The 24566-nt window shown below is 49.9% G+C and overlaps 1 protein-coding gene across 2 annotated transcripts; it reads right to left on the reverse strand.

The window, feature by feature from the left end:
• Positions 1 to 2420: 2420 nt before the first annotated feature.
• Drc7 (dynein regulatory complex subunit 7) lies at positions 2421 to 24424 on the reverse strand. Of its 2 annotated transcripts, XM_057754136.1 has the most exons (17): positions 24219 to 24424; positions 23729 to 23903; positions 22726 to 22851; positions 22001 to 22195; positions 19498 to 19656; positions 18976 to 19194; positions 11985 to 12113; positions 9763 to 9835; positions 8873 to 9001; positions 8597 to 8725; positions 7329 to 7549; positions 5993 to 6208; positions 5315 to 5425; positions 5126 to 5236; positions 4043 to 4237; positions 2669 to 2808; positions 2421 to 2583 (listed from the first exon to the last, which is right to left on the reverse strand). In XM_057754136.1, the coding sequence occupies exons 1-17, from the start codon at positions 24422 to 24424 to the stop codon at positions 2490 to 2492; spliced, it is 2628 nt and encodes an 875-aa protein (XP_057610119.1). In that variant the 3' UTR covers positions 2421 to 2489. The 2 variants fall into 2 exon arrangements, with proteins under 2 accessions (XP_057610119.1, XP_057610120.1); XM_057754137.1 differs by lacking the exon at positions 22001 to 22195.
• Positions 24425 to 24566: the final 142 nt, after the last annotated feature.

A 24566-nucleotide genomic window follows, 5' to 3' on the forward strand; every position in this document is an offset into this window, starting at 1 on the left:
CAACCAATGGGAAGGGAACTTCTGGAGCAGCGTGAAGTCGCAGTTCTTCCATCTTGGAACAGGGCTTCCCGGATCCCGCCCTCAGCCTGAGGGTGTTTGTTGCCCACGTCTGATCTGGTTTCTGCTTAGTTGCACACACTTGCACACACACCGGCTTGAGTTCCCTAGGTGGAGGTCTGGACAGAAACAGAACCTCTCTACTGGTGGAGTCGGTGTCGAACCCAGGAGTGCGTCCTTAGAGTCACGGTGGGAGATGGCTAAGTAAGCTTGTGGCAACTCGCGGGCGGAAACCACCGACTAGGGAACTGGAAAAAGGCAGATGATGTGTGCGACAGGTCAGGCAGGTTGAGATCGGGTGTCGGAAATATAACCCTCCATGAGCCAGGCGGGGAGAGGTGGGGTGGTTCACTGAGGAGGAACTCGCCCCGGCCCATTGCAGAAAGAGCCTCCAACTCTGGTCCATCCTCCCACTCGCGCCTCTCATGGGGGCCGCAGCACCTGGCGTTCTTCTGCTCCACAGGGCGGTAGGAATTCTCCATTTACAGGTGAGGAAACCAATGCTGAGGTGAAAAGACCAAACTTCTGGAAGATGGCCCCAGGATTGGAACCTTTAAAGTCAAGACGTGCCAAGTCCCTACGAAATGCAAAAACTTTGCACGGACAAAAGACATCCACCAGCCTTCTGTGATTTGGGAAGTCGGCCCTGAGTAGACTGGGGATTACTAAGAGACCTGGATTCGGAGAATAACATTCAATCAAAACTTTGTAGCTTGCTATTCTTCTCAACTTTTTATTAAATAAAAAGTCAAAATTCTTGATGTTGACACGTTTTGCCTTGTCTGCTTTACGTACAAGTATTTGAGCATTATCAATCCCTAGACATTTCAATCATGACAACACTGAACATGACCAATCTCACTACCCCTACCTCTAACGTGTAGATTATATTAATATGATCTTAATCATCCCCAATACACATAATCACTTCTCTAAGTAGGAACAAGACTGAGAATGTAGCTCTGGTAGAAAGCTTTGACTAGTGTGAGGAGGAACTAGGTACAGTCCCCAGCACTGAAAATAAAAACTTACTAGAAGCAAGAAAAACGGCTCAATTTTAGGAGCGATTGCAGTGCCAAGAATAAGTTCAAATCATCACCACCCATGTAAACATCTGGGCATGGCTGCATGTGCAACCCAGGGCTGTGAGGAGCAGAGACAAGAGGATTGCTTAGGGAACACACACACACACACACGGTGGTGGTGGTGGGGTGTTTCTAAACTAAGAACCTGGCAAGATTTGGCATGCTTGGCTCTTTCAAGTTCATCTTATTTCTGTCCTCCTTATTCTCCCCCCACCACACACACACATACACCCATCTCCTCTTCCTTTCCTCCCTTTGTATCAGGATCTCACTATAAAGACCAGGCTGGCCTTGAACTGGCAGAGATCAAGAGCTGGGATTAAAGGCAAGTGCCACCACTTGTGGCTTGAGCTCCCGGTTTGAACCGTGGGTTTGGAAGTAGGTGTTGAAGCCTGGTGGGTTCACCTCTGAAGACAATGACTACCCCTCCAACAGAATTCAGCCGTAACCAGTAGTTCGACAGGGAGGAACAAGGCCCTCACGAGCCCCGCTCTCTGATTCATGATTGCTTATTGACGGGCCCAGGCATGTGCAGGCAATCATGGCTGCCGTGAGATTATTTGCAACGGCCGTGTCATGCCCGGAGATTATAGGCCAGGTTTTCTCTACTTTGTTTTTAAAAAACACTTTTAATCCCAGCACTTGGGAGGCAGAGGCAGGTGGCTCTCTGTGAGTTCGAGGCCAGCCTGTTCTATAGAAGGAGTTCCAGGACAGGCTTCAAAGCTACAAAGAGAAACCCTGTCTTGAAACCTATGCCACCCCCCTCCTCCCAAAAAAAATTCTCATGTAGCTTAGGCTGTCCTCAAATTCCCTATATAGCCAAAGCAGATCTCGAACCCAGATCCTTCTGCTGGGGTTACAGACATGCAGCACTCTACCCAGCTCTCTCAGCTCTTTAACACTTAGGTCAGGAAAGAATGTCAGTCCCATTCACAGGTGGTAAGTGGAAGGGGAACTTGGATTCAGTTTCTTGACCTCTAACATCAAGCCACCCAATCCTGGGGTGTGCTCCTTGGCCAGGCCATTCCCACTTTATAAACTGGCCCACCATCACCACATTGAGCTCTAACTAGACGGCCATGACTGTGGAACCATCTGGAGATGTTAATACTTGATATTCCAACAAAAGATGACAGAGAAAGGCTGAGGACGAGATGGGGGGGACGACGGGATTGGAGCTTGTGAGTGCCGAAGTACAAATAGCAAATAAGGAGTGTGTTTATTTGAGGGAGACTATGAGGGACAGGGAGGTAGCATGGCAGTGAGGCTGGTGTGGGGTCACAGTAGCCAGGGAAAAGGGCAGGACTCCATTCTCTGGCAGCTTTTGCCATGGTCCTATGAGGGGCATCAAACAAAGCCTTTGACGAAGTCTACCAAGCGTGGGTCCTTGTAGAGCTTTTCCTCCAGTGCCAAGTACTTCAGCGGAGCCAGCTCTTTGTGCCTGAGCAGAGGGAGGCGGGGAGGAGAAGGTGAGGGATAGCCAAACTGTCCATGCTCCCAGGAGTCCTCCTGGCTCTGCCCCTTACCGATTGAGTCGCTGTTCCAAGATGCGGATTCGGAACATGGCCTGAGAGCAGTAGCTGAGGTACAGGTCCTCGTCCTCGGACGTCAGGGTTACCTGGTTCTCCTGGTACCATTGCTGCTTCTTCTGCAGTTCCTGGGTCTCCTGGGGGCAAAGGGAGATGAGCAGGGGCACAGTGTGAACTGATCCTCAGCCAGGCCCATAGATTACTAGCAGCCCCCATCCCCACCTTCCATGGAGAGGGGCAGAGTTAGAGGATCACAAAAGATCTTGGGTTGGAACTACTGGAGTCATGATTCGAAGGACAAGGTGTGCATGAAATCAGAACAGCCAAAACAGTTAGTCAGGGCTAGGGATGTGGCTTAGTGCATGACCCTGGGTTCCACCCCTAGCACCTCATACAAAATCAAAGCAGCAGGGTGTGGTCGTGCCACCTTTAATCCCAGTACTCACTAGGCAGAGCCAGATGGCTCTCTGTGAGTTTAAGGCCTGTCTGGTCTATATTGCACATTCCAGGCCAGCTGGGGCTACACAATAGGACACTGTCTCAAAAAAAAAAAAAAAAAGAGCAAGGGCGCTGGCTGCTCTCCAGAGGACTGGGGTTCGATTCCCAGAACTCACATGGAGACTCACAATCATCTGAAACTCCAGTCCCAGGGGATCTGATGACCTCTCCTGGCCTCTGAGGGCACTAAGTGTGCACATGGCATACATACATATGTGCAGACAAAACACCCACATACAAAACAGCTATGTGACCTAGACAAGTTGCTGAGATGCTCAGAGCCCCCAGTAATTCATCTCCAAATGTAAGAAGTATTGTGTCCAACTCCACCTGACTCTACCCTGTGCGTTCTGTGAAGACCGAGACACTGTGTGGAGGCCACAAGGTATGCACCTCACCTGTCTCACAGAAATGGGCTAAGGACTAGGAGTTAATGTACCACCCTCAGTCCATCTATCCACAAACCCGCCCATCCATTTCTTTATCCCTTGTGTGCCAATCTTACCTATCTACTCATCAGCCCACTCACTCATCAGCCCATCACCTGCTCACCACCCATCCATACATCCACATCCCACCTCTAATCCTTACCCACGCCTGCCTGCCCACATATCCAACTGCGCCCACCCATCCTCTTCATCCATTCCCCATCTACCCGCCTATCCACGCATATTCACCTACCCGCCATCCATCCACTCATCATCCATCCAGTCACGAAGTGGGGAGAAGTCAGATATTTGGAAGCCCCAGTTACAAACATACTCATCCACGCATCTAGCTCACACATCAGCAACACCCTGAGCAAAGACTTCGGGACCCATTTTCTGGCTGAGGATGGTGAGGTCACCTCCCTGACTTGGGCCATGGTCCCACCTTCTCAAAGCGCGCCTGAATGAGGTTAGCCTTGTCGATGAGGCGCTGCTTGAAGTCGCTGAGACACTCGTCCTTGAGGCGCACAGCCTGCCAGCGCGTGAGCTTCTCGCCTGGGGGGAGCTGTGCCAGGAACGGGGCCAGGTAGTCCAGCTGGGCCTCCACTTGCCGCAGGTGCTCCTCATGCAAGACACGCTCCTATGGACCAGGGAACCAGCTGAAAGAGCACCATATCCTCGAGGCCTCCCGAGCAGCAACGGTACAAAGTCAGGCCCCAAATCTAGGTCCTAGCAGAGACTTCCTGGGAGAACTAAGTTCCTAAGGATCACCCCTTGACCCATGTTTAAGGGTGACATGTAATTCCTGTTTCTGACATGAATTCACCTCTCAATCTGAGCTCAGTTTCCTCCTCTGAAATCAGACCAGCTTAGATCTGGGAAGCACATACCCTGGGTCTGACAGCCCACAGCAGGTACAGAGAATGACGGTGATTAGCTAGATGCTAGACTCCCAGCATTTTTCTCTTGCCCATAAGGCCCTACACGGAGCACACAGAAGCCAGAGAACCTGCAGACAGGCTCTTGCCCCTCCCTATGAATCCAAGAACAATCCAAAGCCCAACCTTGCCCAGTCAACTGCAAACTACTTTAAATGTCTGCCCTGCATGGTGAAGAGGATTTAGATGCAAACCTAGAAACCCAATCGAGTCCTCGCACCTGGAGGAGGGGGTGTGGCCAACGCCCTGCCTCTCTGAGACCAGGTGCTCAACTTGTGCCTGAGTCAGTAGGCTGGACTCCCAGCTCGGGTCACAGCCTCAGTGGAAGCCCTGGCAGAGGTGGACATTCATCTTTCCCCATGCAAGGCAGGCTTTGGTTTGGCCACAGTCCTGGATAAGGACACCTAGCCTGAACCCTAAGTGCTCTTTGGGGTGACCCATCAACACAGTCAGTGTGGCAGGTGACAGTCAACAAGAATACTCACCTGATGTCACCAGTGACGTCATCCCTTCCAAAGGACTCCCATGCTCTCCCTACCCTGGAGCCCTGCCTCCAGGGAAGGAGACCTGGGGAAAGCGGGGAAGCTCACCATGGCCTCCCGATACTCTTTGCTCTTCTCGTTGCGCTTGGTGTCATAGATGGAGATGCTCAGCGTATGTGCTTCCTCCTCCTCTTCCCTGAGCTTCAGGATCTCCAGCACCTTGATCACACATAATGGCGGATGTGCACATCTAAGACCCTCTCTCTCCGCCACATCCGCCCTCTGGGAGGACCTTACCTCCAGCTCTGACTCCCAGGCCTGATGCCGAGACAGCTTCTCTTCATTCTTCAGTTGAATCAAGGTCTCATACTGGTAGAGAAGTTTCTTGGTGTGCTCCATGGGCTCCACCTGGGACCAGAACCACCACAGTGACAAAGAGGCTGCAACTGGTCAGGTCTAGGGACCACTAGGCTTAAATCGACTACCTTTTTCTAGCTGGGTGACCTCAAGAATGGTGATTAACCTTTCCAGACCTCAGCATCCCTGTCTACAAAGACATGGTAACAAAGAGGGGCCAAAGAAAGATGCAGAGGGGCTGAGGGCTGTGCCAGAGAAAGCTAACTAGAATAAGAAGATGAGACTATCTAGGAGATGAGAGTACCCTGCCACCTCCAGGATGGGTCCCTGGGATCTGGAGTGTAGGCTCCCCAGAGGTGCAGGTGGGGACGAGGATGTCTCAGTCTGCTGGATTCTCATTTTGATGGAAATGGGATGAGTCTCAGAGGAGCTGCAAGGAACAGATCCTCAGATGGGAAATAGATGTGTTCCCAGGGACAGAGATGGGTTTCCCCGTGGAGACTTAAGAGGAGGAGTGGAGGAATCCACCCGGGATTTCCCAAGTTGCCAGAAAAGGCTGCAAGCAGTTTCCGGAGTGTGCCCCCCGCCAGTCCCTGCCACGTGCGGCCGCCAGCCCACCTCGAAGCTGATGCACATGTCCGGGGTCATGATGATCTTGTTGCCTTTGCTGTCCACCTCCGTGCGCCGCAGGAACTCACGCTTGGATGCGGTGATGTAATCGTCGCGGCAGTGGTAGCGAAGCTGAATGCGCTCCTCCAGCATCAGAAACACACGCTCTGCCACGTCCTCATCGGCAGGCTTCGCTGGATTGCGGAAGAACCGCTCCGTGATTTTCTGTGTGGCCAGAACATGCAGAAGGCGGCGGGGGATTTCTGTGCATGCTCCGTGGACAGGAGCAAAGGACGCTCCAGATCCAAGAGTTTGGAGGTGGGGCCTGTTGGTTAGTCCCTTCTAGCCAGGCAATGGATTCTGTGACTCCCGTGGGTTCTCGGGGTCTAGCCATGTCAGCCTCGCATAGTGTGTTCTTCAGTTCCCTCCTCCACAAGACTCTGCTTGCCTGCTCCTAGCAATGGGAAGCTGCCACCTCTCCAGGAAGCCTATCCCATAACCAAATATTGCTTGCTATGGAGACGAGCTTCTTTGGGGCGTGGTCAGAAAGCTCAGTGGCCAAAAACTTGGTAGAAAACATGGGTTCTAACCTTCATCTCGGATCTCAATAAAATTAAAGACTCTCAAGAACAAGTTGTGTGTGTGTGTGCCTTGATGTGCATACATGCACTTGTGTGGTGACCAGAGACTGACACTGTCTCAATTGCATTTCTCAAAACCTGGACTCCCTTGAACCTGGAGCTCACTGGATTGCCTTGACTGACTGGCCAACAAACCTGAGTTTGCCTCCCTGGTGCTGGAATTCCAGCTGTGTGTCACAGTGCCTGGTTGTTCTCGTGGGTTCTGGGGATCACACCCGGGGCTTCATACTCTATGGAGTGAGCTATCCCTCAGCTCCGAGTTCATTGAGATAGGGTCTCAGACTGGCCTTGGACTCACTACGTAGCCGAGGGTTACCTTAAACCCTTGATCCTTCAGCTACCCCCTCTCCAGTGCTGGGATTAGTTGTTCAACTAGGAACAAACCTACTAGTTCACAGTAGTACTGGAGAGAAGTCACTTTGAGATATTTTCACATTTTTCTGGTTTCTCATATTTCCATGTGTCTGGTCATAAGTGTGTGTTACAATAAGGAAACAGTGCTTCTCTGTCTGGTGACTGGGGACGCAGTTCAGTTCTAGCGAGCCCAGGGGCCTACATTTGTTAAACTTCTTGTTTGAGATTTAGAACCCTGGCAAAAATCACAGGCCTTGAACCATCCCAGAACCAAGGTTTCCCCACTTCCTGCTGACCCTCTTTCAACCAGGGAAGATGGGCAGCAGTGCCTGGCCCAAGGATGCTCTCACCACCATGGGCCTGGGGTTGGACTCCGCGCTGTTCTGGGTGAGCTTCTTGATTCTGGGTCCAAAATTGATGTGGCGGTAGGAGAGGAAGTCTGAGCGCCCTTGATAGCATTCTGTCATGGTCATGGGCGTCTCCTCCCGCTTTATCAGGCCATCCACACGGATCATTTCATAGAACTCCATGACGCGGTCCATCTCGGGCAGCATAGTCTTGTATGAGTGCACTGGGGGAGGGGGGTGGCGAGCAGGGAGGGAAGGGGTCGAGTGAGCATCGGCAGCTGTGGTAGCTGATGCTGCACCCAAGCCCAGGCCCAGGGAGAGGGCAGCTCTTCAGTACACGTGAGCATTAGCCATGTGCCCAACCCCCACTCTCTGGATATTGTGGTTACATCGAATTCTTCATTTTTACGAACAAGTCCATGAGGAGCATCTATGCTATGCCCTTATGGATCTTGCTCAGTCTTCGCTAACAACAAATTCTCAGCAGAGGAATTACTGGGTCAAAATGTGTGCACATTTTAAGGCCATTGTTGCTGGAAGTGGAACACAGGGCTTCAGGAATGTTAAGCATGTGTTCTAACGCTGAACTACATCCCCATATTAACACATTTTGCTTAATTATGCTTAAGAGTGGCCTGCCAAGTCTCTAGGGAGGGGCTTTCTGCTGCTTCCAACCCCTGTCACATCTGGTTAGGACCATTTGCTCACACAAAAGCAGTGGCATGGTCCCTTGTTGGTTTCATCTTGAAATGTTCAGCTCCCAAATGCAGTTCATGTGTTTCCGTGTGTTTGTTGGCTCCAGATTTTTCTCTGGTAAATTCTGGGGTAGGATATGGATCTTGGAAGGCATGCTCTTTCTTCTCAACCTCATGGACCCCTAGCCACAGCCATCCAGTGGGCACTCTGCCCTCTGCATTTGCCCTTGTCTGTGGTGTTTGGTTGGCTTTACTGCCCAATATCTTTAGACCCTTTACGTGTGACCCACCCTGTGAACCCTCTGGTGGAGATTCCAGCTTGATCGCAGTCACAGAATTGCATGTGGCCCTGCCTTTGATTTTCCTGGGGAGCTGTTGGCCACAGTGTCTCCCTTTTCGGAGCTTCCTCAGCTGTCTGCACACGTCATTATCTTTACAGAGGCAGAAGCAGTGTCCGTGCTTGCCTCCTGAGGACCTCGCTGATACCTGGGGCTGGTTTTTCCCATCACGTATCATTCTAGGTAAGCCCCCCCTCCCCCAGGGCTCTTGGCTTGCCCAGCAGTGGGATCCACGCACCACGCAGAGCTTGGGGATGGCCCGGCTTGAAGTAGTCCACGTTCAGGCCCGTGGTCTTGTTTATATGCTTCAGCTCCAGCATGTCCTCGCGGTTCTGGTACCACTCCTTTATCTCCAGAACCTTCGTGCCTGTGGGGGCCCAAAGATGGCTGCTGCAGGCAGACCAGCTCCTCTGGCCTCTGCCCCCACAGACACCAAAAAAGTAGAGGTGCTATGCCCAGAGTGACCCAGCACAACATTTGGTTGTCCCCCATCCTGGCCCCCAAGGTGCCTTACACTGTATGTCTTCGTAGATGGTGAGGCGGCACACCAGGCCATTGTTGTTGAGGTATGGAGCCCACTTCTCCAGCTGGGCCTTCTTGTACTGGATCACTTTCTTTCCATTGGGGCAGCGGGTCTCAAACTCTGTGGATGCAGGGGGTGCTGAGGGTCTCTCCTTCCACCCTTCCTAGCCGCTCATCCTTTTTCTGCATCACCTTTAAAGACCCTTTAGGTCCAGAAACAGCTCCAGGGAAGACGAAAGTCGTCACTGATGCTGGCTTCAACTCTTCCCAAGGTATACAAGCCAGAATCCCAGTGCCACGCAAGAATCCTGTCTGTGACCCAGCCACCCCTCACCCCTGCCAGGCCTTCACCAGTGAGAATGGTATGCTAGAATGACTTCTGAGCCTTCAAGACCAAGCTCCAGGGCTCCCTATTTCTTGAACCCCATTTTGCTTCCATCCCTCATCTAGGCTGTGATGAGTACTCCAGCTCAGGTTCCATGACCTCCTCTCTAGCACTTGTCATCTGCTGGAGCAGCCTGAATCCTTCTTCTGAGTCTAGGGGTTCCCAGATGGGTCTAGCAGACATGGAGCAGAAGGTAACCCACTCTTCTGCCTTCTTTGCCCATACATCCCGGGGCCTGACCCTCTTACACTGTCTTCTACAGGTCCTGCCTGTGGTCTCCTCAGAACAAAGGATCTGAGGGAAGGAAAGAGGCCATGTTTCAGACTTTGGAAGTCATGTTAACAGTCCAGTTGTGTCCCAGATGGTATCAGGCTCTGGGCACAGAGCTGGTGGGGTGTTGAGAAGAGTGGAGATGGCGGCTCAGGAAGCCTCTATGACCTCTCTGCTGAGTTATGGCCGTAGAACTCCCTGGGGCTGGGAACTGGTAAATGACAGACCTTCAGGTGTGATCTCAATCTGGGAGACCCATGAAGGTGGCATGTCGAAGCTCTTCTCTTCCTCCTCTTTGCCCTGTGAGGAGAGGAGGTGGGTGCTGGCTAGGCCCTTGGAGGCCATAGTGCAACTCTGTCCCCAACCCGAGACCCAGCCTTGCTAAGGGGGCTGTCAGTTTCCCCAGAAGAGGCAGAAATCAGGACAGTGATCAGGATTAGGCAGAAGAGGAGTCATCTTGGGCAGACCCCCATTCCCTGCTTTACCTGGTCTAAGATGGTGGTACCACCTGCGGCCATGATGGCTGCTCAGAGAGGGGAGCCATACCTTTAACTATTATCCCAGGTAAGGAGGGCTGGGAAAGTTCCTCACCCACACTAAGCCTTGGTTTCCTTAGCTGTTTCCTGGGAGGACTAAAGGATGTCATGAATAATGCCCGGAGCTCTGCCTGGCTGTCTATCCCTGGTCTGTGCTGTGCAATACGGCCTGGTCTAGACAAATGACCCTCAAACCAGGCTCAAGATTTTCCATGTGTACACTTCCTGCCATAAACAATGCTTAGCCCTTGGATACTTGTTCATCTAACTGTGACTCCTTTCAGGGACACAGAAAGCGAGCAGTCAGCAGGAGGCATGGGCAGAACGTGCAGCCAGCAGAGGGCGCCAGTGCTCAGAAATGAGGAGTTGGCGAACAGGGTGACCCAGTCATTCTCAGGCAGTTCCCAGAGCTGAACGTCACCACTGAGAACCCAGCTCCCAGCTCTCTCACTTCCTGGGTGGGTTTTTTGGTGCCTCATTTTGCCTGCTGCCTATAAGCCGCCACCCTCCCAGGCAGAGGCGATTTAAATGAGTGAGCTCAGAGTCCATGCCAAAGCAGAGCCCGTCCCTCAGTGTTGTCTTTTGTTGGGAGCATCGCTCAACCTCCCACTAAAATCGCACACCAAACCTTCACCCCAGTATCTATGAATCCGGTTGCATTTGGAAGTAAGTCTTTAGGGAGGAGGCAATGAAGTCTAAGTATGCTTCTTAAATATGCTAAGGGTTCTTATAAGACAAGGGGATTAGGACAGAGATTCATAGAGAGAGGGCCAGATAAAACACAGCCCTGATGGCCATCAGCAAACCCAGAGGATCTCAGAAGAAACCAGCCCTGCCAGCATCTTGATCCTGAAATTCCAACCTCCAGTAGTGTGGGACCTCCAGTTTGTAATACTTTGTTGTGGCAGTGCTAGACGTGTAAAAACACCTGTTACTGTACTGTCGATGCCAGACTATGACCCTCACCTATGTTATATATATACACACATTAATATGTGGCATCATATTCAAAATGAAGGGGCTAAAGAAACTAAAGTTTACATCGCTTGAAAAAGAATATAGTGCTATGCTAAATTTTATTAAGAAAATTTAGGTACAGAAAAAGAAAAAGTAGGTTATGAAATTGGGTGGATTCATTTTTTTTTTTTTTCTGAGACAGGGTTTCTCTGTAGTTTTGGAGCCTGTCCTGGAACTAGCTCTTGTAGCCCAGGCTGGCCTCAAACTCACAGAGATCCACCTGCCTCTGCCTCCCCAGTGCTGGGATTAAAGGCATGTGCCACCACTGCCCGACCCTCACCTACTTTTACACATAAGGGGGAAATGGAAGATCCCAAAGCTGAGGGAATTTGCCTGCTGGGCTCCTAATCTTGGATTTCTCATTCAAGACTTCATGCAGGAAGCACACCTTCTACACACACACACACATATGCACACACACCACGCACACACACCATGCACACATACACCTTATTGGGAGATTACGGAAGGAAGGCTGATGAGGGGATACCCCAGGCCAGTGGTCTTTAGAAGACCTAATAGGACAGGAAGGAAAGGCCTAGCTTGATAGTCATAATGTGACTAAGGAGGAGCTAGCAGAGTGGCCAGTCCCGGGGCTCCCACTCTAAAGAGATGTGCTTTCTGAGGAGCACCCCAACCCTTGAATGGGGCTCCAGATGGAAGAGACTGAATTCAGGTACTGTCAACACACTGGGAAGTCCTAGACTAGTCACTGGATGTACCTGGGCCTCTGTTATCCATCTGGAAAATGAGGGCTCAGGCCATGCCCTTCTGCTTGGAAGAATGTATGATTCTGGACTTCCCCGTACATGGACATGCTTTCAGGGGTGTCTGTCAGGCTGCCTGATGCAAAACAGGTGAAGCCCCTCAGCCCACCCTCAGGCCACCCGACTCACCAGATCGTCTACATCGTCATCATCATCCAGGCCTTCGTCATCCTCCTCAGTCAAGGACAGGTGCGGCTTATCGGTCCCCAAGAGCATATACTCCCATCTCACAGGGTCTCCCAGGTCGAAGATCAAGTCCTGATGGAGAGGGAACCGACTGAATGCACCCCTGAACCCCATGCCTGGGCCTGCTCCTAGGACAACAGAAACAGTTGTTTCCAGAGGCCTGCAGGGACTGTGCAGAATGTTAGTTCCATTCAGTCTCTAAGAGTCCAGCCTCATTCTTCATCTCAACAGGGACGCAGGCCCCACTCCCATCCCACCGACCCATCTCCAGAGAAAGAAATCCCACAGCATGTCCAGAGGAGACTCATCAGTTCCCTGCCCTGGGGACAGACCTGTATATGCCACTATGGGGCATTTCTGAGCAGGCAAACTATTAGGAAATGACTGGGTTAAAGTGAGCCTCCTTGGTTTCTCTTTTTGTTTTTGTTTGCCCCAGGTCAGGGAGGCAAGAGCCAACTGCTACTCCGGACTCAGGAGGATACAAGAGATCTCAGAAGAAAGCAGCCCTGCCAGGACCTCAGTCCTGGATTTCCAGTCTCCAGAATTGTAAGACAAAGAATTTTTGATCTTTAAGACCCTACTTGGGAAGAAACGTTTAAACGTGGATTGGCATAAAGGGAATATGGAGGAGCGCACAGGCAGAGGAGTGATATGTGACTAACTCATCTGGTGGGGTCGTTTTGCATGGGAAAGTGGCAATTCTGGGAGGGGAAGCGGTGTGTTCAACTTCTCCACCAAGTGTCTACTGTATGCCAGGCCCATACCTGGCCTAGGAACGCACACAGAGCAATCGATACAGACCAGGTCTCCAATCCCAGGCACTTCCTGTCCAGAGGAAGGGAAAAGCAACAAGCCACTGGACTCGAACTCAGACCTCAGGCCTCCAAGTCCTGTGCTCTGTTGTTATCCCCAGTGTCCGCCATTCCTGACCGGATAGAATCCTGTTGCAATGTACTGGTCTGAGGGATGACTGTGGCCTGGTGGGAGACAGGCAGATTGGACATGCTTCCCCTGTGTGGTCTATAACTGTGTCGGTGAGTGGAGGTTGAATTCCTGGGATAGAAAGACATCTATCTCAGCACTCGACCTGACTCGTCTGACCCCAGGGTCTCTCAGCCCTTATTTCCCTCACAGAAAACGATACTCAGAAGGCGTTAATAGATCCTGGGCATTTGACGAGTGTCAGATTTATTAACTAGTGTGACGTGTAAGGACACTGACACCCAGGTCAATGACATTTATCCCACCCTACACAGATGATGCAGAGTCAAAGCTGCCTTCCTTGGGATAAGGCTCACAATGAACACACGCTCAGTGTTACCGGCCCTTCAGAGGTGACTGTAGTCTTCAGCCCCTCCTCTAGCCTGCAGGTCCTCATCTTGTCCTTCGACCCCCACCAGGACTCTAGGGTACACCACACCAGTGCCGTGGGAAGGACATTTGTGGCAGGTGGAAGGGAGGTGAGGGAGCCAGTACTGAGTCACCAAATAGGAGCATGGAAGAAGAGACCATGACACTGGCCAGCGTGGACACTGCTAAAATAGCGCTGGGACTTTGTTCCTTCTGAGAACCTTGGCTATAAAGGAGGATGCTATTTCAGAAACAAACAACGGGTACCACAATACTTAAGAGGCTGTGCTGGGGATGAGGCTCAGTGGTCGAGGGCTCGTCTAGCGTGTGTGAGGCCCAGGTTCAGTCTGCCACTGAGAAAAACAAATGAAGAAGCCAGGATTCATGCAGAGAAGCCCGAAAGGTTTTTCTGGTTTGGGATCATTTTCTCCGCTTAGGGGTCCAAAGCAGATCAGAGACTGAGAAGTGTTTCTGGGAGGGGTGGGGTGTAGCTCAGTTGGTAGGATGCTTGCCTAACATGCATGAGGCCCTGGGAGCCCTCCTAGACCCCCATAAACTAGGCATGGTGGCACATGCCTGTGATCCCAGTTTAGGAGTTGGAGGCAGGAGAGCTGATGTTCTGCAGTTCAAGGTTATCCCTGGTTATATGGTAAGTCCAAGTCTAGCTTGGGATGCCTGCAACCTTATCAAACAGAAGGAGGAGGAGAAAGAAACAGCTTTCAGTTTATCCACAGCACTAAGGGGCAGAAATCAGAATGCAGAGTCCTCCAAGGGAAAAAAAAGTGACAAATGCCCCAGACTCTGCTTTGAGACTTTGATGGGTCACATTAAGAGAGTAAAGATAACGCAAAGGCTCAGTTAAGGCTCTCCAGGACTGCTAGATCTCCTAGTTTTCCACCAGAATCTCACCCAACATCTCTGCAGAAAGATTACGACATCTAAGCACTCAGTTATCTCCAAAAAAATTTCATATGTGATTTTTGGTGACATGCACACACATACACACATGGAACATTTGAGTATGTGCTTGCAAAGGAAAGATTGGTTTTTTCCAGTGGAGTCTCACTAGGTGTGCAAACCACACTTAGGGCAGGCACCATGCCCAGGAGTAGAGGCAGATACAGAAAGGGTTTTTGGTCCATAATGCTTTGTTCATTTCATTTCGTTTTTAGCATTACAGGTCTTTTGTGTGTATATTATAGTTTCTGACTTTGTGTTTTTATGGGATTGTTTATGTATGTGAATTGTGTGTGTGTGTATCTATATGGGTTTCTTGTGCTTTCTCTTTGGCTCCTTTTTTCTGTTTGTTTTGTCCTATTCTGCTTTATTTTTTTATTTTATCTTTGTCAAGGTCCGAAGCCATGTAATAGGCACAAAATATAGGCCTACATATCATATATTTTTTTCTTCTTGTTATTATTATAATTATTTTAGATGCCTGTTTATTTTAATAAGAAAGAGAAAGCAAAGGGGCTGGAGATATGGCTCAGAGGTTAAGAGCACTGGCTGCTCTTCCGGAAGTCCTGAGTTCAATTCCCAGCAATTACATGGTGGCTCACAACCATCTGTAATGGGATCGGGTGCTCTATTCTGGCCTACAGGCATACATGCAGACAGAACACTGTATACAAAATAAGTAAATAAAATCATAAAAATAAGAGGACATGGGAAAGGGGGAAGAGAATTCCAGTACAATGAACAACATTTGTCATGACTCTGAAAGAGAAAGAGAAAGCCTGTGGATGTTGGTGGGTAGGGTTTAGAAAGGATCTGCGAGACGATGGAGGGGAAAACATAATCAGAATATACCGTATGAGAAAATTGTGTTTACGTATTTATTTTTGAGATAGGGTCTTTCTGTGTAGACCTGGCTGACTTCCGACACAGAGAGCCTCCTGTCTCTGCCTCCTGAGTGCTAGGATTAAAGGTGTGCACCACTATATTATACCCAGCTTAAAAACTATTTTCAATTAAAATAAAAAATTTCAAAATTGAGGATGTACATAGAAAAATAATAGCTATAAACTTAATTTTATTGAAAACTAATTTTATCAATAACTATAAATGGTTAAGCACCATAATCAGAGACTGAGAATGTCAAAATGGATAAAGGAAAGGCCCAACAATACACACTTAAATTTAGAAAATACAAATAAGAGTTTTGTAAAAGGCAAAGCTAGCCCATGGTAGCATAAACCAAAAGAAATCCAGAGAACCTATATTTATGGATTGTAAATAGATATATAGAATGTGTAAAGCAAACAGCAACGGAAGAAACAGAAATCCGACAGTATAATCCGAGTTTTGGATGATGTCAATCATTTTAGAATCTAGAAAACCAGCAAAGATATTGAAGAGCTGAGCACCGGCAACTGACTTGTGTTCACTGACACGCAATAGAACATTCCACCCAACCCCAAAGAGCAGACATCTTGCCCAATGCACAGAACGTTTAAGATACAGCATAGTCTGGACCAAAAACCAAGCCACGGTAAGAGAGCGGGGATTGCATGGTCAGCATTCTCTAACAATCACAGAATTAACACTGAAATAAAAAAATCGGTCACCAGGAAATATCTACATGTCTATGGATGAAACACCACTTTTTGTTTTGTTTTGGGATTTTGGTTTTTCAAGACAGGGTTTGTCGATGTGGTCCTGACAATCTGCCTGTCCCTGCCTCCCTAGTGCTGGAACCAAAGGCACGAGCCATCACCGCCTGTCTGAAACACAGCATTTAAAATGAGCTGTGAATCAGAGGATAAAGGAAAAGGAAAACGAGAGAGAATTTTGAACTGAAGAAAAACAAGCTCGCGCCCCTTATTTGTTGTCCAAGACAGGATGGTCAACACGGAAATATTATAGAAACAACAGAAACAGACCTATTTGATTGTATCTATATCTATTTGTGTGTATATATATGTATATGTGTATGGAACAATGATAAGAAAGAAGTGGTTATCAATTTGAGAGTTATGAACGGATATGAGAGGGAAGGGTTTGAGAAGAGAAAAGGTAGTTGGGAGGGGATAGAGGGAGAAAAAAAACGAGAAAGTTATGTAACTATTTCAATTGAAATTTTTTTAAAAAAGAAAAAATACAATAAATATTAAACAGCTCAAAAAAAAAAAAAAAAAAGCAAGTTCACAAGCTGTTGAAATGTGTGGGATGCCAGTGCAGGAACTCGCTAACAAAATGAAGGTCTTTGCCAGAAAAACTGGCCCAGAGTCATTACTTCGATTTCTACCTTAAGAAACTAATTAATGAAATTTAAAGCAATCATTAGAAAATAATAAGGATCAGAGTAGAAATAAATGAAACAAAGCCATAGGGCAAAAAATAACAAAACCAAACACCGTTTATTGACAATTCTAACAGTATTGATAAGCCTCTTGCTAGATTCACTAGGAGAAAAAAAATATTTGTACATTATCAGTGCCAACAGAGTGTAGAGTCATCACTATGGGCTCTGAAATATCAAAAGGAAAATAAGGAGTGAATATCAACATTTTATAGCAATAATTTGAAAATGTAAATAAAGGGATAAAGTTTTCTAAAGGATGGAAACTATCAGAACTCACTCAAGAATAAAAGCCCTGGGCTGGGAGTGTGTCGATTGATGCTAGAGCCCTGGGCTGGAATACACAAGGCTTTGGGTTCCATCCCCGGAACTTCCAGAAAAGTCAAATTATCCCAACTGAATGTGTAGTTTAAAACATTTCTACAGAGAAAACTCTAGACCCAGCTGGCTTCCAAGGAAGAAACAATAGTGATTCTATAGAAAGTCACCTAGCAAAGGTTGTTTTTTTAAGCCTTTTATTTACATGTATGTGGCACTGTGTGAGAATGCCAAGCGTGTTGCAGGTGCCCTCAGAGTCCAGAAGAGTGTTGGATCCCCCGAGTTAGAGTTACAGGCGGTGTAAGCTCCCTGGTGTCGGTGCTGGGAACTGAACCCTGGTCCTCAGCAGGAGCAGGAAAGAGCAGGACTCGATCTTAATCTCTGTGCCATCTCTCCAGCTCCCTGGAGAAGGTTTTAAAATGACCTCACAGGTAGAAAAGCCTTGAAGTCTTTCTAATTTTTCGAGTTAATGAGCAGGCTTAAAACATCCTGGATATGTGCACAGTGCAAAAATCAGCTGTAGTTTCAAAACAATGCAGTATGCGAGCTACCCACAAGACAGCTAACATGAGAAGAGAGGAAACTGGGTGGGCATCCGTGTGCACACCTGTAATCTCAGCTTCAGGAGGCCAAGACAGAGTGCCACCCCGTCTCAAACTCCCAAACAAGTAAATAGGAGTATTGGTAAGGAGCAGGAGGACACAGCGCTGGAGGTGGGGGCTCTAAGTCGATGCAGTCATTTTCTGCAAATGAGAAGAATCTGACTCTCCTGGGTCTTGATCAATCAGACGTGCGCACACGTGTTCATTGAAATGCGGGTAGGGAAATGCTCGCTGCAGGGCTATCCCAAATAGTGCCATGCTGGAAACAACTGAAACATGCCACTCTAAAATAGAAAAATAAGTTCTGGAGTACTTCGAGAAGAGGGAGTTAATAAGCAATGAAAACGAACTGAGCACTGCACACAGAAAAGATGGGTGAATCTCACAACATCTCCATGACTTCACAAATCCAACACAAAGACTGCACACTGTATAACTCAGTAGATGAGCTGTCCTAAATCAGAATAAACTGAAGGGCATTTTAAGAAGTCAGCCTGGGCTCTGTCCCCATAGCCGAGCCCACTCGCCCACACCCCCACCCTTCACTGATGGCTCCAATCAGGTCGTCATCTCCCTGTGGACCTGGGCATCCTTTTCAAGTGAAAAATGTTGGTTTGTATAAATGAACTTTTCTTCATTTTTGTGGTGCTGGGGGATCAACCCAGAGCCTACACGGGCTAAGCACCTGCTCTGCCATTGAGCGCATGGCTGGAGGGGTTACTGGATGGGAGGGGGCAGGTCCTGGATATGTAGGGGAGTTCATTTGCACAAACCAATCCAGTAAGGTATACATTTAAGATTGAGCACCTCTTTGTATACGTGTGTGGGGGTGTGTGAATATGGAGGTCAGAAGACAGCTTGCAGAAATCAGTTCTCTCCTTCTAGTATGTGGGCCCTTCGTATCTAACTCAGGGCCTTAGGGTTGATGGCAAGCATTTTTACCCATTGAACATCCTATCAGCCCATGCGTGTGCTGTTTATGACCTTAACGTACAAGTACACATTTGGGAGTGGGGGGGGGCAGGAACTGAACACAGAGGGTTTCTGAGGAATGGGTCATATTCTTTCTTAGTCTGGGTGCAGGAAGCAGGGCCTGATCAGCTTACAGATCGTGGACAGGGAGCTTAGCGCTTCAGGTGTACGCACATTGCAACATGGGTGTTATCCTTCCGCCCAAAGTTCATTCACACAAACCAACAGCCAACAGGTTAAAAAGGATACACACAACAAAACTGGAGACGTTCATCTTGCCAGAAAGACCCTTGATAGGCAGGAATGTAGGTACTGGGGCCTCCTGATGTCAGGGGCTGGTAGCATGGCTACCCCTGGCCCCCATCCCTGGTCACACCCTGCTCCCACGCACCTTGCAGCAGTTCCAACAGTCCTGCATGTTGATCCAGTAGTTCTTGTGGTTCCAGAGGCTCTCGATGCCCAGGAAGTGGTCGTCCTTGGTGCTGTAGCTGCGCGCTGTCAGCGGGTCAATGAAGAAGCTCTCGGGCACCTCGCGCTTCCCGGCCAGCACCAGGACCCAGGCGTGCACCCGCAGTCCATGCAGGGGATCGGGCTTCGCCTTCTCTTCCTTCTACACAGGAAAGGTGGGTGACCTCCAACCAAGGGGACCTCTCTTTCCATCTCCCCTCCTAGGCCCAAGGTTTCAACCGGTAAAATGTGAGGGGCAACCACCAGATCTGTGGTTTATTCTGCAGAGCGATTGTATCCTGGGTGAGATTTCCTTCAAAGAAAGGCAATGTGTTCTACGGGTAAGGAGAGCTCTGGTGAATCATAAGAGAAGGCCTTATGGCCCTGGTATGTTATCCCTTGGGGGGGCTGGGAGGAGGGGGTACCGTGAACAGTCATGCCAGGGTGCAGTGCCGTTTATACCCACCAAGAGGCGCTCTTCCTCCTCCTTGCGCTGCTTCTCTTCCATGTTCTTGATCTCCTGCAGTCTCTTTTCCTCCTGCTCCTGCTCAAACCTGCTGGTCAGGTCCCGCGGTGGCTTGACGGCGTACTTCTTAGGCATTGCCTTCTCTTTCTTCTTGACTGTCTGTCATCCAACAAGAGAGGAAAGTCCAACTCCCACCCACATCCTTTACAGGGCCTACCCTGACAGAAGAGGGAACTGCAGCATAGAAAGAAGTGGGGTGGGGTGGGGTCCTCTCTACAGATCAAGCCTAGCTAGCTGCACAGCAGAGAGCCCTAAGGATCTCCCCATCAGCCTTGCACAGGAAACTGTGAACAGGAAGGGGAGTCTTATTACCCCACTGACCAGGCTGATTTGGATCCCAGCCAGAAGGTGGAGCTGATTGTCAGGGGTCAGAGTTTTCAGGGGTTATCCTTGGGAGGGTTTCATACATTGACTTCAAGTTCAAATTTTCGGGGCCAGGAAGGAAAAACCTCTGTGTGTGTGTGTGTGTTTCTACATGTATATGCATGCACATGTGTATATAAATATGTACAAAATGAAAATCTGTGCTGCCATGAAGGAACTCTCCAGGCGCTGTGGAAGTGGGCTTGTGATGGTAAAAGAAATGCAGTCTCCAGTCTTGGGAGTCAGACTTGGGTTTCCATCCCTGGGTCTCCATCCTCCAAAAAATGTCATCACAGTTTGGTAGCTCCAGACATGGTAACACTTGCTTTTGGGCTATGCCCTTTTATAATAATGACAATTCCAACTACACAGGGCTATCATCAGTAGCCACCGAGTCATCCCATGCCCACATTAAACCTGCAGCAGAGACAAGAAGACCAGGAGGTGTGAGCTCAGAGACCACGGAAGGAAAAGACATAAGACAGCATTTGTGCCGCATGCTTTGCTGCCAGGCGGTGGTAGCGCACGTCTTTAATCCCAGCACTTGGGAGACAGAGACAGGCGGATCTCTGTGAATTCGAGGCCAGTCTGGTCGATAGAGCGAGTTCCAGGACAGGCTCCAAAGCTATGAAGAGAAGCCTTGTCTCAAAAAAATAAAGCAAACAAAAACCATCATTTGTTCATTCCTTGTGTGGTGGTTTGAATGAAAATGGCCCCATAGGTCCGCAGGGAGTGGCACTACTAGGTGTGGTCTTGTTGGAGGAACTGTTTCAGTGGAGTGAACTCTGAGGTTTCAAATGCTCAAACCAAGCCCAGTGTCACACAGTATCTTCCTGCTGCCTGCTGATGGGGATGTAGAGCTCTTGGCTCCTTCTCCAGCACCATATCTGCCTGTGCGCCATCGTGCTTCCTACCGTTTCAATAACGGACTAAACCTCTGCATCTGTAAGCCGGCCCCAAATAATTGTTTTCCTTATTGAGAGTAGCCATGGTCATGGTGTCTCTTCACGCAACAGAAACCCTAGCTGGGACACCTTGCTTGGGGAACCAGTCCCGAGTGAGCAGTCTGCCTGGCACCTCTCCCTCTTCCTCAATCTCCCGGTTAGTGCTTCAGGCCCCTGGGTCTCCATCCATCAGCTGAAGAGGGGCCTGACTCTTGTCACAGAGCCCTGGAATCCACCCAGGGTGTGGGAAGCTCTTGTGGGCACAGTATGGTGTTTTTCCAAACATAGATATGATTCTGGCATGAAACATATGCACAAAAATGCCTTCACGGATGCCCGTTACCCACAACCGTAGCCACACGCATGCTCAGTACTTCTATGCTAACTTTAACACTGTTAGAGTTTAAAAAGTGCTTCTTTTGTTTGCATAAACTCTGGTCATCATCAGATTCTTAATCAGCAGACAGGAAACTCAACTGCCACTCACTGGGGGAAGTGGTAACGTTTCCCCTGTTAAATGGGATACTTTGGGGCTAGGGATGCAGCTCAGACTAGCGTTCTTGCCTAGCGCGCGTGCGCGAGGTTCTCGGGTCCATCCTGGAACCACAAACGGGGTGTGTGTTTTAGGAGGGCTGAGAATCAAGCACTCACTTGGCCATTGTTTCCCACTATTAAAACCACCAGATAGGATTTTACCAGCTGTAAGCGGAAGTGGGTAGGCTTGTGATGGTTAGAGATAAGGTAGAAGCCACGTGAGTCATAACATTTGCCCAATGGCAGCACAGTGTCTTAAACTGAGCTAGGACAAGGCGGGAGGGACAGCAGCTGGGAGAACTGAGCTCTGGGTGATGCTGAGGACAGAGAAATCTCCAAGGCACTGAAACAGGGGGGTCTGGAGCGACAGAGGACATGTAGTGATGGGGAAGGAACCCATGAGTGTAAGGACAGCCTAGATGGGGACCTGCTTCACTAAGGGTTGGCCAGGGCAGGGACACAATCCTCACACCCCTAAGGGTGGCCAGGTCAGAGACCCACCCAGTTCTTGCTTCTCCAAGGATGGTCAGGGCAGACCCAGATCCTCTCAGGCGGATGGGCAGCCTGGACAGTTTGCATATAAGGAGGGGTATCAGGCATACCTCTTTGGCCTTTACGGTGAGCGGGCACACTTCTCTTGTCAGGTCCATGAGGCAGAGGTCCAGGGAGCCGTAGCCATTGACGCAGTAGGCGTCGTAGCCGGAGCCAATGAGCATGGAGCAGAGCAGGGTGCTGAAGTCGAAGCAGTTCCCCTTCTGGCACTTGAGCACAGTGGTCGAGGAATACAGGTGCGTGGGCTGAGCACAGGACACCCGTCAGCTCAGCCAGACCCCTCGCCACTCACCACCCACTTGTAGGGGTAAGGGCCCTGCTGCATCAGGAGCCTCTTGAGGACCTGGCACATCAGACCCGTGCCACCCACACACGTGACTGCCGTTTCAAGGAACGGGTAGCTCTCCTCCGAAGCTCTCCCCTCCATCCTTCTCATCCTTCTATCAGCGCTCGGTTATTCGCCCCTCTTTCCTGCCTCCTTTCTTTCTCAATGAAAAGCTGACTGAACCTTTCAGAAGCCCAAAGATGGGGCTGCAGGCTAGAGACAGCTTGCTATCCCCAGCTCTTTTGTGCCTCCTGAAATAAAAAAAGGGAGACTGAGGCAGACTCCACCAGATGGGGGGACCAGCCTTGCTGTGTACCTACAGGCCAGTGGTTGCCTCTCTGTGCCTTTTCCTACAGGGGTCTGAAGGCTGGAGCTTGCCTGAGTTCCTGTTGCCCAGACTTGTACTAAACCTGCTGGACTTAGCCCACGCAGCCAGGAAGTAGCACTGACCGGCTTGAGTGGATCAACCAGGGGAACCATGGTGAGGAAGTCGGACACAAACTGGGCACAGGTGTCCCAGTTGTAGAGTTCGGGGTAGGGCATCAATGTCGGCCTCAGGGTTGTACTCACGAACTTCTGAAAGTGAGAGATCATGAGAGGGACCGTGTGGAACAGGGGCGTATGAGCATCCGTGCCTGGTTGGCCCAACCTTCTTCCCTGACTTCCTAGGGGGACCCTGAAGAGGCCCAGCTCACTGGTCTCAGGGTGGTAGAGCAGTCCCTTGCTGGGAAGGTCAGGCATTGGCCACTGGAGGTGGCAATGGCTGAGATGCACCTATTCACAGCACTCCATGGGGACAGTACTAGCTTGTTCTGGATTTGAGCTGGAAGGACTGGGGAAAACCCTTCCCTCCAAGCTCAGAGAGGCCAGGTAAATTGCCTAAGGTCTAGAGGAGATAGATGTCCGACCAGGTTGAGGCCCTTGTAGAGCGAGCCTACAGAGGTTTTGAGGAGGGGTGGTTGGTGACCAGGGTGGTCTCCAATAGCAGGTGACAGCACCTCAAGGAAAGGACAAAGAAACGGGACAAAGTGGGGGCAGATCACGCCCTAAAACCTGGCACAGGGTTCTTGCTCCCCTCCACATGGCCCCAGGCACCTCCCTGAACCTCTCCGGGTCTCAGTTCTCATCTACGCCTGTTCTATACCCAGGAGAGTTTCATTCAGGCTTGTGAGGTCTCCTGGCATGTGTTCGTAAGTCAGAGCTGATAGCCACAGCTTGCTCAAGGCTAGCCTGGGCTGCGTAGTAAGACTCAAGACTAAGAAGAAGCCTGGGGATGTAGCTCAGTGACAGGGTGGTAGCCCCACTTCCAGTTCAGGTCCCAGACCCGCATTCCCCTGGAGTCATCTCCTCCAGCTCCTCACAGGCCAGCACTGCTCCACAGGGAGAGCTGGGTGTGCCTTCCTCCACCCCCTCTGCTCCTGCTCTGGCCCCGCCCTCCAAGCCCCAGGCTCACAGGCACATTGCACTCATTTAGCGGGTACAAGAAGAGAGGCACGCGGTCTGGGCACAGGTGGCTGTACTGCCGGGAGAAGTTGTCCGCCACTTGCAGCAGGTGCTCCTCCTTGGGTGAGTTGCTAGTGTAGGAAGCAGGCAGCTTGGTGACATCAATGAGGGCCTTGTTTATGATCCTGTGTCCCAGCAGGGATGGCAAAGTTCTGAATGAGGCCATGCTTGGCACTCTACGAACCCCCAAAGCACGTGAGCTGTCTTTGACTTTGTCTTTTCTTCACTTATTCCTCACAACTACACAGAGACGGTATCACTGCTCACACTTCTGCGTTTACACAGACAAATAGAAGAAACAGACCCTCAAACTGAACCTCATCCCTCCAAGGCCACCCTCCCGGCCTAGGTGCCACCATTTTGCCTTGGTCCTTCCCGAGCCCGGTCCTTTCTAACTGTGCCAGGGCGGCTAAGTGGACAGCCTCAGTGGTGATACTCACGAGTACTCGGCTGGGGTGGGGATCTCAATGGCCGTTAGCTTCTTCTCCAGGTCTCGAAGTTCATCCTGTGTCAGGACAGACTCCTCTCTGCTCACTTCAGCTGTCTTCATCATCTTCTCCATCTTTTCAGCCCATTCTGCCCGTTCAGCGGCTTCCTCACGCTCAGCTGCCTCCTCCTCCTCGACTTTCTCTCTCAGGACCTCCATCCTGATGTCTCTGGATAACTAAGATAAATATCTCTGTAGGGAAAAGCAGATATTCTCAAAATGGCCATGGTCAGCCAGAAAGAAATCAAGACAACCTGTACTTGCCAAGGGCCCTAGGGATGCTCTCCTCCACCTGGGCATG

This window comes from Chionomys nivalis, chromosome 21, assembly GCF_950005125.1.
Source record: "Chionomys nivalis chromosome 21, mChiNiv1.1, whole genome shotgun sequence".
In the NCBI taxonomy this organism is placed as follows: Eukaryota; Metazoa; Chordata; class Mammalia; order Rodentia; family Cricetidae; genus Chionomys; species Chionomys nivalis.

Coding starts and splice junctions, on each gene's coding strand:
- Drc7 (XM_057754136.1), bottom strand. CDS start 24,424: ATGGAGGTCCTGAGAGAGAAAGTCGAGGAGGAGGAGGCAGCTGAGCGT. Junction 19,657..22,000: donor TCACCGTAAAGGCCAAAGAG/GTATGCCTGATA, acceptor GTTGGATGACAG/ACAGTCAAGAAGAAAGAGAA. Junction 6,209..7,328: donor CCAACCCCAGGCCCATGGTG/GTGAGAGCATCC, acceptor CTGGCCACACAG/AAAATCACGGAGCGGTTCTT.